The 16,672-nt window shown below is 40.1% G+C and overlaps 1 protein-coding gene across 1 annotated transcript in view; it reads right to left on the reverse strand.

Moving 5' to 3' along the window:
* The window catches only part of TENM1 (teneurin transmembrane protein 1), a 781,733-nt gene that overhangs the window by 66,343 nt on the left and 698,718 nt on the right, over positions 1 to 16,672 (reverse strand). Inside the window, exons 17-20 of the mRNA XM_014306575.2 lie at positions 12,685 to 12,804; positions 10,678 to 10,939; positions 7,866 to 8,133; positions 2,414 to 2,557 (exon numbers count right to left, since the gene is read on the reverse strand). Of these exons, the coding sequence (XP_014162050.1) occupies positions 2,414 to 2,557; positions 7,866 to 8,133; positions 10,678 to 10,939; positions 12,685 to 12,804 (794 nt within the window). The remainder of the gene's footprint in view (positions 1 to 2,413; positions 2,558 to 7,865; positions 8,134 to 10,677; positions 10,940 to 12,684; positions 12,805 to 16,672) is intronic.

A 16,672-nucleotide genomic window follows, 5' to 3' on the forward strand; every position in this document is an offset into this window, starting at 1 on the left:
CAGGAATGTTGTGCACAGTAGCAGACCTGTTGGGCAACCAGGCTTAACAGCTGAAGTTAGATATAAGCTCTTCAGGACTAGTAAATCAAGCAAAGGGCTTCTAGTTTTAGTTTGAAAAAAAATTGCAATTTGCAGTACAGAATGTTATATTCCAATGATGTTTCTGTAGTTAATCCAGTGGCAGTTTTTCAAAATCATAAAAGTTTCATCCTTCTAAAGATAGCAGTTCTTCATACATACAGAGGAGATGCTTTAATTAAAAAGTGAAAAATCTTAATATATTTGTACTAAAGCAGGCTACTCAATGCTTTTCATATCTGTCATGGTGGCATGGAGATAAGTCTAAAATACATAATTCTAGTTTGAATCATATTCTTGTCCCTATTTAAAGCCCATGTTATATATCTGAAATGGAAGGCAGTTCACTTGTTTCTAGGTAAGACCAGAAGCACACTTGTTTTTTTTATCCTTTTAGTTACCACAGTTCATTATTTTGTTTTGTTGCTTTAATATGAACCTACAGGCTGCTCTGGTGGGTGTGCACCAGCTTTGTCATAGTAATTGTTTTTCTGCCCTTAGCTGCTTTTCTAGCTGCTGTACAAGAGCCAGGTGTGGGTGCCCAAAGCCTGTAACAGTCCTGAGGAACCCCTGGCACATCCCTGAGCCTGGGCTTTGCCACCCTGCTGGAGATGCTCTGACATGCAAACTGCAAACAGAAGAGCCCCTGGATTTCAAGTCAGATGTCCTTATGCCCTCTCCTTCCCTCCTGTGTCTGCAGGTGATGGGTAAAGGTGTTTGGCAGCTTTCCCTGCCTTCAGCCTTGATGGTGTCCAGCACAGGGGGAACATGTGAGGAAGAGGAGCAGGTGCAGGAAGCTGCACATTCCCCATCCATGCAGTGGGCACAGCCCAGCTGAACTGAGAGGAGGTGGCTTGGGGCTGACAGCTCAGGGCTCTCTGGCACCCTCAGCCACACAGCTGAGATGGGGACAGGAAGCAATTTGTCACCACACTCCTTGTGCTCAGGAGAGCAATGGCTTAGCCCAGCTTGGATTATAATTGTGTACTTTACAAAATCTCAGAACATGTTAGTGCCTACGGGGTGAATTGTGGTAGTAACCACTGCAGTTATCAGATAGTCATATAAATTAGAGTTACTGCCAGCAATTTAGTCTTGAAATTAAACTATGCAAGTGGTAAATTGGCACCAAGGAGCAGACTATGGGACTCACAGTTGGGGGCTCAGCTGACTGAGGTCAGATTTCTCTTTGTTAAATGTCAATAGCTGGCATTTAAAAGAGACAATCTATACAAACCAATAAGACAGGGAATGAAAGAACTGCTGTTTAAAATGTCAAACTATTTTAAATCAAAACAGAAATCCAGATAATTTACAAACTAAATCTGACCTTTTGTATTTGGAATATTTATACTGTAGCTGTGCATTCAGCAACAGAACTTGTAAAACTTGAGAGCCATACATCTGTGCATGCATCCTCATCAACAGAAATTTGCAGATGGAAATAGATTTTATTGGACTGACTCTCAGCTGGAGCAAATTGAGAGAACTTTTCTGAATCCAATACTCTGTTGACTTATAAGAGCTAAAATATGACCTCAAGTTTCTCTTCTAGACAATGAGATATCTGTTTATTGGCAAAACCATATATAGTTACCATAACTTATCTACAAGTATTGTTTTAATAATTTAGTTCCACTAGTTCCTGATCACAGGTGGTCATAGAGGAAGAGAAACCTCCCCAGGTGTAAAATAAAAGCACTGGGCAAAAAATATTCAAGCCTCCATGCCTAAAGAATATCTCTGCAGAATTAATGTTATGACAGCAAAAGCATTTACAGGTTTTTTTTCACTAATGCTTTGAAATGTGTTGGGTTGCTTGTACTGAGGAGTAACTTACTGTGCTTCTGTACAGAGTGGGAGCCACAAAAACTGCACAGAGGACTGGCAGAGTGGGTTTGGAAGTGCTGCTCTGTGATCAAGCAGTGTTTGTCTGCCCGGGGCTGTGTTGCTTCAAACTGGCAGCAGCCATAGGATGGATTAGGGGTGTAGACACTTCACTGGGAATATAACACACTACAGACTGACCTGAAATGTGGCACTTCTATACCAGCTGGGTGAGAACGAACCCAAATTAGTTTGCCCTTTTCCCATCTGAACGACCACAATGTGTTAACAATTACAAGAGTCAGCGATATTAATGTCTAAACCCTGGGAGCTAGAACATTCAAAATATCCTTTCAGATGGCATTTACAGTTCAGCTCTCAATACATGAGGGTGCACATTCAAAGAGGATTACACATTAGGAAGTGTAACACTTAAAACCTGAACAATTAATTCCTTTAAAATTTGCATTCTCCTTCTGCGTGGGCAGTTAATAAAGGAGGGACTTACCACTTTGTGGATTTAATACATGGTGTTTGTTTATAGACCAGCCACCCAGATTTGAAGCATCCATTTCAAAGCCTTGAAGGATTACTGTTCTCTTCTCCCACAGAATAAAATCAGGACATGTTTCATATTCATATCCCACCGACACTGCAAACAAATAATTAAAGATCTCTCAGTCTACCTTTTCCTCTGTGAACTGCTAGGCACCTTTTCATTCCAGGTTTTGATATTCATCTGTCAAGTAATGATGCCACTAATTTTCCTCTGTCTGATTGCTATTGTATGGTATTTTTTGAAAAAGGGTTTTAAGAGATTATTATATTATTACAGCTATAGTTACTACTGCTTCAAAGCAGAAAATAGTCTGTGGTATCAGTTATGGATTTCATAAGATTATAAATCTCCTCCAATGACTCGTGACTTGATTGTTTATTGCGTTTCTGCTAATTACCTGAATAACAGCTTCAACAGAAAAGAATCCATGCTAAAACAAATTGGTTTTAATTTGTTTGCAGACTATAAAAATTATAGTTAGGCAGAAATGGATTGACAAACTGAACATTTCTAGAATTACGCATTTATCTTAACAGGCTTGCATATTACCAAAATACCTGATGAAAAATCTTGAATTTCCCTAAGGATGGTGGGTCTTGGGAACTCAAATTGATTAAAATCCTTTTCCTTTAGTTTCCATAAAACAAAGCAAAATTTCAACTTTTTGATATCTCTAACATACCAAACTTTCAAAAAAATTATCTCTAACTTTACTAGATTTCAGTGAAATAATCTAGTTATTAATTCTTCCATTAATAAAGGAAGAATAATTTTTTGACACCAAATTCCGTAATTTGATCTAGGAAATACTGAAATAGCTCAATCTTTCCAAAATAGAAATGTTTAAAAAATATTTTAAAATAGAAAATTTTAAAAAAATTAAACATTTTAAATAGTTTCTTTTCACTTTTTCTATGTAACAGCTTTAGATACATTTTACTTAAACCATAAATAGTTTTAATACCACCTCAATTCCATTACTGTATACAATCAAAATATTTTGACCAGCTCTAACAGGGAACATTTCTGTTGGTAAGACAAATGTTTAATGGCAAACTGAAAGCTGTTCCTTACAGTAACAGATCTAGAGCTCCTTCACCATTTTAGCAGAAAGAACCTGTTTTTGCAGCTGAACTCTGATTTGTAAAAATCACATTTCCTTAACTACTGTAAATATTGTACGTTTCAAACATTACAGGTTTCAGTTTGAGGGTCCAGCAGCCACTTTGTCCAATTCCTTTGTTAAAGGAGCTCTTACAACCAACACCAGCAAAGCTTCTGGGTCTCACCCTGAGCTGAGAGCCCAAGAAAGGGCAGGGAAATTCCAGAGCAGCCACATCCTGTGCTGGCATGAGTCAGAAGGGTTCAGTAACCAAGCACAGTTTTCTAGGTGTTAATGCCGAGAGAAGATACAGGGCAGATTTTTCCTCTGAAGCAACCTCACATTTGCCACCTACCCATTAAAATCTTTCCTCCATTCATGTGCTTAACATGTTCAATCCTATGTGTGCCCTTCAACACGGCCCCTCAGCCTGGCTCAGGGACCTGTCAGGGACACACAGACAGTCACCAGGAGGGACAGCTTTGAGAGCTGGGCAAGGGAGGCATAGCCACCCACAGGGTCTGGAATCTGGGCCCATGGATCTGCTGGGGCATCTTTACCAGGGCTGGAGCTAACTCTGTAAACCTCAGTTTTCTCTGCCTACATCTGATGTTTCTGAGCTGCCAAATACTCTCCAGGGGTTGTATCACCCCCTTTCTTAGAAGCTCACTGCTCCCTGCTCTCTTACTGTGCATAGCTGTCATTTTGTCCCCTCTCATCAGTGAGAGACATATGGACTACACTCACTTTGTGTGTGTCTACAACCAGGTTTCTATGTCAATTTACCCATATTTATGAAAGACACCTATGCTCTGTGCTCCAAGAAGAAATATCGGTGTGATCTTAGAGCAGGGTCTCCTGATCCACCTAACTGGAAGTCCTGGTGTTACTCCCATGAAAACTTCCTATCAGTCATTTTGCATGCAACGTAATCAAGGCAAAGCATAACACTGGTAAAGTCAGTAGGATGATTACAGTGCCACATGAGAAGTATTTTGTTAGGCACAGGTTTTGAGAAATGTAATTTTGTAAGTGAAATTAAAATCTTGGTCAGCTTACCCTCATTGTGGGGTGTTACTTTCTGATGCAATTAATTCATAGCACTTTTTGAGGTGACTGAGATTTCATTGTATAAATGTGAACTTAAGCAACTATGGCTTTAAATTTTAAGAGTCAGCAAGTACTGTTCTTTGCAGTCTCAAAATGGATTTCAAAAGATCTACTGATCATCTGTATCAAAACCCAATTATTTTCATACAACTATTAAGAATAATCAGTGTCAGACCTACAGCTTAAGGGTTTAAGACATAAAAGACACAATTAACCAGGACAGTAACCTTGACTTCAACCTCCCCTGAAATATTTGTACTTCTCTGCATCCATCTTCTTTTAACAATGAATAAAATCCAACCACAGCACCAGGTAGGGCTGCTGGAGAGCTCATTTATACTCAGCCCCAAGAAAGTTCATCCTTTCAGACCCCTCAGTGCTGCTGTGTGGGATGCAGGGATTTGCATGAGTCTCTATGGAGTTCACAGGAGCATTTATTGAGGATTTGACTGAAATCCTTTTCCTGTGTTAGATTACAAGGGGACATAGACTTTACCCCCGGATTTTTGTGTGTCAACATTCACATGATGCTTATTTATTCAGAACAAAAAATGCTGCTTTGTCATCTCAGTTGTTACTCTGAGAAAATGGCCTCTTGTGGGGAGCTTGGGGACTGGACACATGCCAGCAAACACTTCTCCAACAAGTTCAAACAGAACCATTTGCATGTGGAAATATGCTCAGAAAGTCTTGTTTTCTGTAACTGGTTATGTGATCAGTGCTGTCAATAACCCCAAAGAAAAATATAGATGTTTATAGTATCTGGAAAACCAAAAGCAGATGGTTATAATCCTGAGTTCTAAGACTTCAACCTGCTCCAGTTTAATTTAATTAAAATGAAAACTGAACAGAATGCATTATTAAATATTGGTAGTATACTGGCAGAAGAAATTATTTTGACAAAAATTCATATAATGCATGCAGATAAAGGTCCCTGAGTAACTACAGTGTGTCAAATTAAATAAAGCTTTATTGGAATCTAACAAAGCATGCGAGTAATGCACTTAAAATATCAAGATTTTTGCTTCTATTTTGAAAGAAGCATAATTAACTTAACTTTAAGGAAAAGAAAAAAAAATTAAGCACCAATTAAATAATTTAATAGTTATTACCCAGCACTATTGTGCAAGCTTTATTCATATTTAAACACACGAAGCTCATCTACTCCAAATTTGGGACACTAACTACAGTATCATTTCAGGAGATGCTATGTATTTGAATTAAAATGTTTTAAAGTCTGGATATGTACTGAACTTCCCAGTCATAAGAGGACTCTTAGATGATGCAGTGGGAGCAGTGTAGTCAACTGTTCCCTCTCAAACACGAGACAGCGACAGCCTCTGGACACAGGGCACACGTAGCTGTGCTGAGCAAAGCCCCAGGTGGCACCTGTGACCGCCTGGTCCTGCCTGATCACCCATGGCAGTGCCAAAGGGCAAGCTGGAATATTTTTTTAATTTCTGGATTTGCACAACTATGTGCCAACAACTCACCTGATACCTTCCCTGGCTGCAAAAACAAAAGGAACTCGTATCGGCAATGGGACAAGGCTGGATCTGCCCCTTCACAGGGTCTCTTATATCTCATGAGGCTGAGAAGGGCACTGCTGCTCCTTGCCACACACCACACCTGGGATGTTCAGAACCTTGGTGGCAGTGCCAGCACCTGACTGAACCCAGGAAAAAATTGGGGAGTCAGTTTCTGAGGTTGGAGTTTGGACTCCTTTAAGCCAATGCAGTGTGTGAGCTACAGCTGGAATGAGAAGACCTGAGCTTCTGCATGAGCATTCACAGCAGATCAGGAAACTAATGAAGCCAAAAATGTATCACTTATTCCTTGGTTGCTTCAGTTTTCAGCTGAATTTGTTCCTGATCTGGCTCATTTCATGACCAAATGAATGTGAGTGGTGGCCCATGGGCAAGGAGAGAACGTGGGACTGTCCCTGCAGGCAGCAGCTTGTGTTTTGTGGGGTCAAGGAGACAGCAGGACCACAGCTCAGAGAAAACCTTCATCTTGACCTTTTCCTTAGCATGTTGCATTATGTAATCACACTGCACAGCTTGGTCTCATAACCCATCATGGACATCCCTGTCTGTCTATGCCAGCATCATTCTCAGGGAAGAAATGCCAAGGAAAATGCTAAAATGCTCCTTTTCCCCACTGCCTCCCCTCAGAGGCGCATCCCAGACCACCTGTCTGGGAGCACACAGCAACACTGTCACACACCAGAGCCCTGGGAGCTGCAGAGCCTGGCTGGCACCTTTTGCCTCTGCACAGGCCACTCTGCATGGTCAACACAACAGGTCCTGAAGGAAGTTCCTGGCTGCCCCTCAGAACAGCATTTTCATATGTGGAATGAAGCATATTCCTTGGGAGGGTGCACGACTCTGCCACCCCTGCTACTCTTGCCTGACAGCCTGATCTGCCAGTGCTGCTGCTTATTATCACCCTAAAAAAAAGCAAACAGAGCTGCTACCAAAGTGAATGGGGTTGATTCACAATTATAAGCTTTGCTTGTAAAGTAAGTAATTCTAATACAAAGCATCTATCAGTCCATTAAACAACATAACATCAAATTAAATTAAAAAATAGAAAGCCCTTAAAAAAACAAATAACAAAATTAATGAAAAAAAAGCTGGCTAAATAAAATGTGTTTGCACAGACAGCACTTTTGTAGCAATTCTCAGAACAGCCTGTGCTGCTTGCTGAACAAAGCCTATGAAACATGATGATTTTTGGATAAACATCTTTAAACAACAAATCAATTAGTTTTAACTATTGGGGACATGAAATGTAGTAGGAAAAGATGCCCAAAAGTTAGAATTTTGCAAAACCTAAGTGGAAATGACATTTTAAATGTCACAGCCAAAAAATGACAGAAACAATGACACACCAAAGGTCATATTCAGAGTAACATTCAAAAACAGAGACAGCTGAATATAATGCCATTAGTACATAACCATTCTCTGAGGGAAAAAGGAATTTTCAAATTGATTAAATTAGAAAGATGACATTGGAAGAATAAGAAAATAAATGTTCTTGGGAAATCATACAAGTCATTTCAGTGACTTTAGCTAAAGAGGCATTTGAGTTAAAAGAATGTAGGAGCAGCAACAAAATTTATCTGCCATATTTTCATGGCTTGATGTATGTGAGTGCTTCTGCTTACATCAAGGTGATCGTACATACCCATTGCCTCAGCCAGACCAGAAACCTTCTGTCCATATATATCTGTCTTATTCCAGGCAAACGTGTACACCAAATTGGCTGCAGCAGGAAACCATTTCTGAAGCAGACGACCTTCAACAGCAACGATCAGATGGACTTTGGCCATTCCAGAAGGGATGGTCGAGTGTGTCAGAATAATGCGCAGCAGAGTTTTATACCCCGGTGTCCGACTGCTGAGATAACTGAGCTTCACAAAACTTGAAGGAATTGCGATTTCCTCTTGGACCACCTTGGAAAAAAACACACCATTGTATCTACAGCCATGAAAAATGCAAAATGTAACAGTAAGAGAAGCTAATTATTTCACGTTTCACAATTATGATGTGAACACTGCACCACTGAAACAACTGGGTTTATTTCAGCAATGCAGTGGCCAGGCACAAATGACAAAATGTCCAACATCAGACACTGCTTGGTCAACCTACTGGATGGCAGGCTGTCTGTCTGATAAAGAGCCTCTTCCTCTGATACTTTATTGGGGAGCAAATATTGCATCCATGCACATATTCATACAAGCTGTACAGCTTCACCTTGTCTTCATTACTTAGTTTCCTTAATAAGCGCTCTTAACTGGAAAACGGTAAAATTTTTTAAAATATACACACACCTTCTATCATCTACATGGTGTTACAATACTATCCTGCTTTGGAGACAATACCTTTAACTTGGGGAGTGTTAAGAAAGAAAAAAACCTTCCTGCTAAACCATCCGTGCAGTTAGGCCAAGCTCCAGCAAGAAGGGGCACGGTGTATAAAGGAGCAGCTTTAGGAACCTAGCAAGCTCACTGGGAACACACAGCAGTGAGGATGAAACAGCCTGAGCAACAGAGTCATCTTGCTCACAGGTAAGTCCCCAGGGAGTGCAAGTGCACTCAAATCCCAGGGCCCTGCTGTCAGTGCTGCTGTCTGAACCACCTGGATTAAAGCAACCTTGGATATGCCCACTGCGGGGTGGTACCAATTCCCACTGCAGTGGAGATGGGGCCCTCAGCTACTAGAAGGAGTGCAAAGGCTCTGAGCTTGTTAGGTGAAAAAAGAAATTTGGCCTTGACCTTTTGAATGATGTGGGCCTTGGAGCTACAAAAAGGGATTTAGCTCCTGAGAGAAAAGAGCTGTTCTGGGACAGACTGTAAGAAGAACAGGCAAGAGACAAGAACAGCTTCTTGGAGAGTGCTACCACAGTCACTCAAAAGCCACCTGAAAACTAGGCTGTGCTTAACAAGGTTAATGATGTTGGTGCATTTCTGTACTAATGAATAAACCTGTCACAATGTTAAATTCATCATGCTTGGAAAAAGACAAACTGTTTTGTTTATATTTTCCAGTTTTAAAATTTTCCTTATTTAACAATAGATTACTTCACTTTCAACCAATTTTATTTACACACTGCAACAGTATCCCTGTCACAGCATTGCTGCAGTACAGCTGGAGGCCTGCCAGCACTTGTCGTTTCAACATATGAAATGTAGTGTTGCTAGGGAAATCCTGCTCCCTTTATTGTTCCTGATTTGCAGATTTCCCCTTCTTTCCTGCTGACATCCCAGCTGCCCCCTCTGTCACGCATCTGACACTCCTTTTCATTTTTTAATAAAAAAATAGGAAGAAATATTCACGCATTAATACATGCTAATGTATCTCTGTCTCCTATTATTCTCAATTAATTTTTCCTCAATTCCCAGAACCATACAATGAAACTCAACACTCTAAGAAACCTCCAATGACAACAACAACAACAGAAAAAAAAAAAATAATTGGGGAGTGGTTTCTGAGTAGACTGCATCTTCTGCATCTTTGAGTACCCCACTGTTCAAAGAAGACCAAGGCATATCTCATGTGGAGCACTGGGACCCACTTTTTTCTTACTAGTGTGCAGCAGTTATTCTTAATTTATGCTCATTAGTTTCACTTAGTACATTCTGTGAAGCAATGGTATGACCATCAACTGGATGAAGCATGATAACAGTTATGGAGGTGTTTAGACATAATTCAGTTCAAGCAGAGGCGTCTCACATGTAGAATAAAGTAGCAACACTTTTATGAGGCTACAAGTACCCCCCAAAGCATCTTCCAGCCTTGCTTGGTGAAATTAAAAGAGAACATAGAAGAGGTCATATTATTTAAAATCTAACTGCTCAAACAACATACTAAAAATTAAGGGCATTAATATGACCTGAGCTGTGTTTTGTTGTGTGCTTGATTCTCACAATGTCTTTTAAGTCCCAGGTAAAACAATAGTTAATTACAAGGTTAATTCAAAATTACTTTAAACACTTAAGGGAGAGTCAAGAAAAAATACATAGAAATTAAAAAAGAAGTCCTAAAGATCATGTTAAAATTGCTCTCTACCTTGGTAATAAGTAATTAAAGTAATAAAACCCAAGAATCTGACATAAAGCTGTGAATAGATGGAACACCCCTAGGAATGCTCAAAGCATCATGTTTCACACTGATGTTTGGGAAGTTGTACTGTTCATCTGTAACTAGGAATGGTTTTGTGCTTCACTACCAACAAATCGGGATTTCAATCATAATTCATGCTAGCATTCCCCACTTTCTTCTACTTGAAGGTAAGAAATAAAGCACTTTTAAATATTAAAACGTAAAGAAAGAACAAAGACAACAGAATCTTGTTAAACAGTACCAAATAGATGTGTACTGGTGCAATTCTGCCAAGTGAATGACATTACACCAGTTACTTGCTCACTGTCTTTGAAGATTGTCTAAACCTGGTTCTGCAACAGAACAAACTGTTAATTTAGAAGTCTTTTCATTACCTGCAGTTCTGGAATAACAGTTCCTCTTTCAGGACAGGACCCTCCAAATGCTGTCAAGGGGGAAGGGAGTACAATTGGATTTGGACTGATAAAACTACTGATGTCACAGGATGGTGTGTCCGACTCTGTTCTCTGCATTACAACTTTGTCTACAATGATAAATCTATTCCAAGGCAACCAAAGTGTTCTTTTTTCAGATATGAAAGGAGATCTGTCAAAAACTAGAGTGACAGAGATTCCTCCAACAGCCACAAGGTCAAAACTGGAAAAGAAAAAACAAATAGTTTTGTTTCTTTTTGTTTTTTTTAATCACATTACCACACCTTTCAATGCATCACAAAAACGTTATGTTCATTATTACAGTTCTTAATTTTGTATGTGAAACCATTCAAGTGTACATTCCTTGTATTCACAAAGAAGCTTTACCTCTGTGTGCTTTCCCCCTTTATGCATCAACACCAAGACACAAAATTTCACTGTTACTTGGCCTCTCTCCCCTCTATTTATCTGCTAGCATCAATACCAGTGAGCCATCTGTAAAAGAACTGTCAACTCAGTTGCTTTGGTTTATATGAAAAGACATTCTTATCTCAGAAAAAGGATGCCACTCATCATCTGTGCAAGAAGAGCACCCAGAATAAGAAGGCTTAAAGCCTGTTAGGCCTTAGCTCTATTAACATAACCCTTTCCCTTCTTCTAAAAGCAGCAGGAGGAAAAGGTTGAGTACACTGTGCATATGACCTCCCCGTACAGGATATGAATTTTTTTGGAAGGATGGTGATTAATTGCACTGAGAACTGAGTCAGCTCTTGAACACAAGGAGGGTGATCCTCTGGGAGCTAACTGTGAAGAACCTTTGGCACATCTGGGCTGCAGAACAGTAGGATATAGAAGGAATGATGTACAGTCTCAACTTCTAGAGCTTCTGACATCCACAGTCAGGCAACACAAGGTAATATGTAAATAGCTACTTCACTCTCTGTATTACTGAATGCATCTATTATGGAGGTTTTTGATGGTAACAAACTGTGATAAGAAGTCAGACTTAATTATGCATATCTCATCACATTTCCCAAATGACACCGATTATATTCACAGCAAAATACAGGTAGCATATTTTAATGCAACAACTTTATCCAGGCTAGTGTAAGGAGGAAATGATAATTACTAACTTTCAGTAGTGTGATTTGAAAGTCAATAAACCCAGGTGAAATAAATATGCACACTCCTTACTTCTATAAATTGGCAAAGCCAAACAAAAAAAATAATTGTGGAAACAGTGACAAATTGCACCACTTTTTCCCTGCTGGAAGACAGCTTCAGATTTCTTGTAATTCACAATCCAGCCAAGGAAGATGAAGTCTTAAACTGCCCTTAAGAGCTTAATTCAAGTTCAGGAGCAAGTCATGACCCTATTGCAAATGGATGGCCAGCCCTGGAGTGCAATATAGAATATATTGAAACCTCACCTGCTTTGAGAACTGAACTCAGACCTGTGAGGGTGGGCAAGAAGGGGAAGCCAGGGCTGGTTATGGAACAGCAATTTAACCATCTGTCTTTGGAAAAAGTCTGCTCCCACTTTTCCTTGTATGCCTCAGGTGATCAACTAAAGGATTTGACTTCACTGACACCTCAATAAACTACTTGGATGATTCACACTTAACAATTAAAAAAAATGCAGAAGACAAGATATTTCCTGGAAAACCTGGCTTCTGAAAATATTCCAATGTCAAGAAGGTACTGTTACAGCAGACCTGGCACATTTTGACTTCAGAGTTTGAATGTCACTGGAATTTTGTTGCAGTTCAGGTTTTTTTGCTTCTCTTTCTTCTTTGGTCCCTTCACTGCAGAGAGCTCGAATCAACTGTGCTCCCAGAGCAGGCGGCCAGATGTCATCCTCAAGCCACACAGTGAAGTCTATGAAAATTCTATACATGAATAGAAGTTGGCAGATGCCCTTAACCACACAAACCTAAACCAGTGCAGGATAATACATGAAAGCCTGACCTGCCATCCTGTCGACTGATGGTGTATCCATACTCATTGTGGTGCAGGAAGCTGACATTCACTCCAACCAAAGGTGTTCCGTCGATTGCTACAACCTGGCCTCGGATGACACATGCCCGTCTGCAACAAGAAGAGTAGAAGGCAACAAGTTACAAACATGAGGAGGGTAACAAAGACATTGATTACAAAAACTGGGTTATGCTTTGGTCCCAGACAGACAGAACCACTCTGATATCAGTGATTGCTGATTTTTGGAAGAGAAGTCATACAAGCCCAAAAGATTGATTTGAAAAAGCATTCTCTCATGAAGACGACACACAGACTCTCATGAACTGCTGGTATAGGGAGAATATGTTCCTGTTTCCTCACATACTTTAGGGTACTATTTGCTCTGCCACTGAATGGCACTGCAAAGGTTTCACTGATAGTGTGATTTAGCTGGCTGCAGCTCTAGGGAGTGACGGTTTGTGAAAGGAGAGGATGAAACCCCATTCTCTGCTGCTAGGTATAGGGCATTGCTGTCTATTAGAGAAAAGCTGAACTAATGTGATAAGGCAGCAGTGAGATACATGGGCTTCACCGAACTTCAGAAAGTTATACAGGTAAATTCACAGGGTGCCTAATCAAGTGTAACATACATTTTTCTTCATCCCCCATCACATGTGATGCTATTCCGAATTCCCTCTGGGATGCGTTGGACTTGCACCCACTTTCCACTTTATCCTCACATTCCAGTGAAGAGGGTGGAACACGGCAGCACAGCAGAAGACATCAAAGTCAATGGACAGGAAAGTGAACTCATTACTAAGTGTGTCTAATCAGAGGCTAACAGGATCACAGAGTCATAGAAAATGAGAGCCGAAAGGAAATACAAGACTTTATCTTGTCCATTCCTTTGCCTCGGGTCAGATCAACTATGCCTACATCAGTCCAGACAGATGCTTGTCTAACTCTATAAGCTCACCAAGTTACCCATTCCAATGCCTCTGCATGAGTGCTCTATTCATGGTAAGTTCTTCCTACTGTCCAATTTGAACTTCCACTGTTGTCCTTTCAGACCACTGCTTTCACCTTAGCCACAGAAATGGTGAAGAAATTACTCTTTTTCTTAGCTTTAGCCTTTTATCTATCTGAATAAAGAAACATACAGGAATCAGGTCTCCTAAGGATGAGAAGAAAGACATAAAATATCCTTATGATGTAGATTAGGACCCAGTGGGATTTTCTAAGGGCTTACACAGCTACATTCCACTGAAATTCCTCCCAGTAATTTTGCCCTGGGCTGTCAGCTACACCACACTTCCACTGGCTGAACCAACCCAGATCTTGGAAACCCATGGTACTACTGCAGCTATTTCCTGGAACTGCAGTTTGAGATAATGAAGTGAACAGTGTAGTGCTAACATTAAGACATTTAGGGTCAAAACCAATGCAATACTTATGAAGTGAACTGGCATTAATTACTCAATATAAATGACAAGCATAAATTTAGGCATTGTTACGTTTCTTTCTCAACTTGAAAATTTGTGGCAAACCTCAACAGACACATCCACTGCACAGTGAACGTGTGATCTAAAGGAAAAAACTTAACAGCTCCTCAGACAAAAATAATTTAGGAGTCTACATATGAATTTTAAAAATACACCTAGAGAGATTAATTGACCATGATCCAATGAAATCATATGCAGAAATTGGAGAACATAAATTTCTGAAAATTTTGACATGCTTTTTAAGATCCCATTCTCCCAAGCCACTAACAGGACACTGATTTATCACCATGATATCATCAAACCTGTCTGACTATGACTTGAGAAAACACAACTGGTAAAAATTAACCTCTTGGCCACTACAGCATTCACCACAGTTGCTAATAGGAATTCCATGCTCCCAGGCTATGAAAAGATGCTGATAAATCCTAGAGGAATGGGAGATGCTGCATTACTGCCACTATGCAAAACAAGAGTTCTGATTTATCACCTGTTTTGTTTCCTACATGAAGTAAATGGGTTGGGGCCCTATTTGTGGCCCAAAATCTGCTGCTCCACTGCAGACAATTGAGCTCCTGTTTGTCTCAACAGACTCACAAGACTCACTCAAAAGAACAGCCAGGTCCAATTACTCTGATTTCTTAGAGCAGAAAATACTTGTTTATATTATTTTCCTGTATTTCTAACATGAACAGACGTGCATTTTCTTTTCTAATACCTTTATCAATGCACTCCATATATTTACAACACACTTTGGTGTGAGAGTGAGACCCCAGGGAGTAATCACTTTTAACTGCATTATTCTTGCACTCCTGTTTGTTCATTTCACAGAGACTTGTCTTCTGACACTACTCTGTCCTCATATTTTATCAAGCACACAGATTTGTATGATAAAAGCTCACCAAAATCTCCATCCATGGTCTTTCTTTTCTTTACTCATTCACTTTACGTTCCATAATTCATAAATAATATTAAGAGACTTATCTTTCAACATTCTCCATTTTATTAATCATATTTTACAAGCCACACATATTTACGGTATGTGATAAAGGCACATAAACCTCATTATTCTCCATTTATCTGTACTGAATTGTCTTTCTAATCTCTTAGATTTTAAATGTTCTAAGCCTGCCTCTGTGCTCCTACATTTGTCCTCATTATTTAATGTCTCTTTATGATCTATTCTGTGTTGAAGAGTCTTCTCTGGCCTCTTTTTGAATTACCAGAACCTACTAAATCTTTGACTAAGCATTTGATCAGAATTAGCTTTAATTCTGGCATTTACTGAAGTTATGAAAACATTTTTCAGTTCCTTCCTGACCAGCCTGAGTCTCCAAGGCTCAGGAGGTAACCAGGAGCCCCAGGTTGCAGCTGGTTCCCCCTTGTTTCCCAGTGCCCTGGCAGCTGACCCCACGTCCCCAGGCAGGCTGCCAGGCAGGTTCTCTGCAGCTCTAATGCTCAGAGAACACCTCACTTATTTCCTTCCCTTACAGAGCTTTTAGAGCATGTTCCCTGCAGCTCTGCTGCTCAGAGAACACCTCAGTTCCTTCCCTTACAGAGCTTTTAGAGCATGCTCCCTGCAGTGATGTCCCTTCGTACTCAGCTGCCACTTCACGCTTCCTTGCTTCAACATCCATCCTCTCCCAGATGAGCTGGAGGCCTTGCTACCACTCACTGTTTCTCTTCATTTGAGCAGAGAAACCTCTAAAGATCATGATGTCTCCTCAATGCACTGTGCTTTCTGCCTCTAAGACTTATTCCACACTCTTGTGACTGCCCTGCTTTGCTTTCTCACGGGGGATAACTTGTACTATCTGTCCAACAGCCACCTATGTGTGATGATTGCATAAGCTCAGACCTAAGGCTTTCCAAGTTGTTTTAACTTGAAAGTCAGTGCAAAAATGTCTTTTCTAATTTGGTGAAGCTGGGCAAGAACATGCCCCTGATAAGCTGCCTTAGTGTTTTCAAATGCATTAAAAATGTTCCCAGTCCCCTGGCAAGCTGTGCTAAATCTGCAACTCCAGAGGGAGCAGTTGGCTTTTTGAGAGAAAGCTGAGATTCCCACAGGTTGCAGGTGGCCTAAAAGAACTAGAATTCCTCTGTCAATGCTTCATGGGTCATTCCACGAGCAGCTGAGGAACTCACTACTCTGTGGATCTCAGGTTTCTGCTGTCAGGTACTTGACATCTCTAATTTAAAATATGAATCAAAGTTTAAATTTCAGATGTATTCTTTCAGTACTTGTAAAGTATTTTATTATTTTACCATCATTCTGCTTTGCTCTGCTGCTACTTACCTGCTATTTTTTTGCATGTTAAGTTTCCAATAATCACCTCAGGCTGAGACATTAGGCTCAGACATGGAACTCTATCAAGCAGCTTGTGAATTTGCAAGTGTCACATTACCAGAAGATGTCATTTACTGTATTACATTTCTGATTAAAATCTTCAATGAGAGAAATGAAGCTGAAGGCTAGTAAGGTACATTCGTTTCTTCCTGCT

The sequence above is a fragment of the Geospiza fortis genome, unplaced genomic scaffold (genome assembly GCF_000277835.1).
Source record: "Geospiza fortis unplaced genomic scaffold, GeoFor_1.0 scaffold157, whole genome shotgun sequence".
Classification (NCBI taxonomy): domain Eukaryota; kingdom Metazoa; phylum Chordata; class Aves; order Passeriformes; family Thraupidae; genus Geospiza; species Geospiza fortis.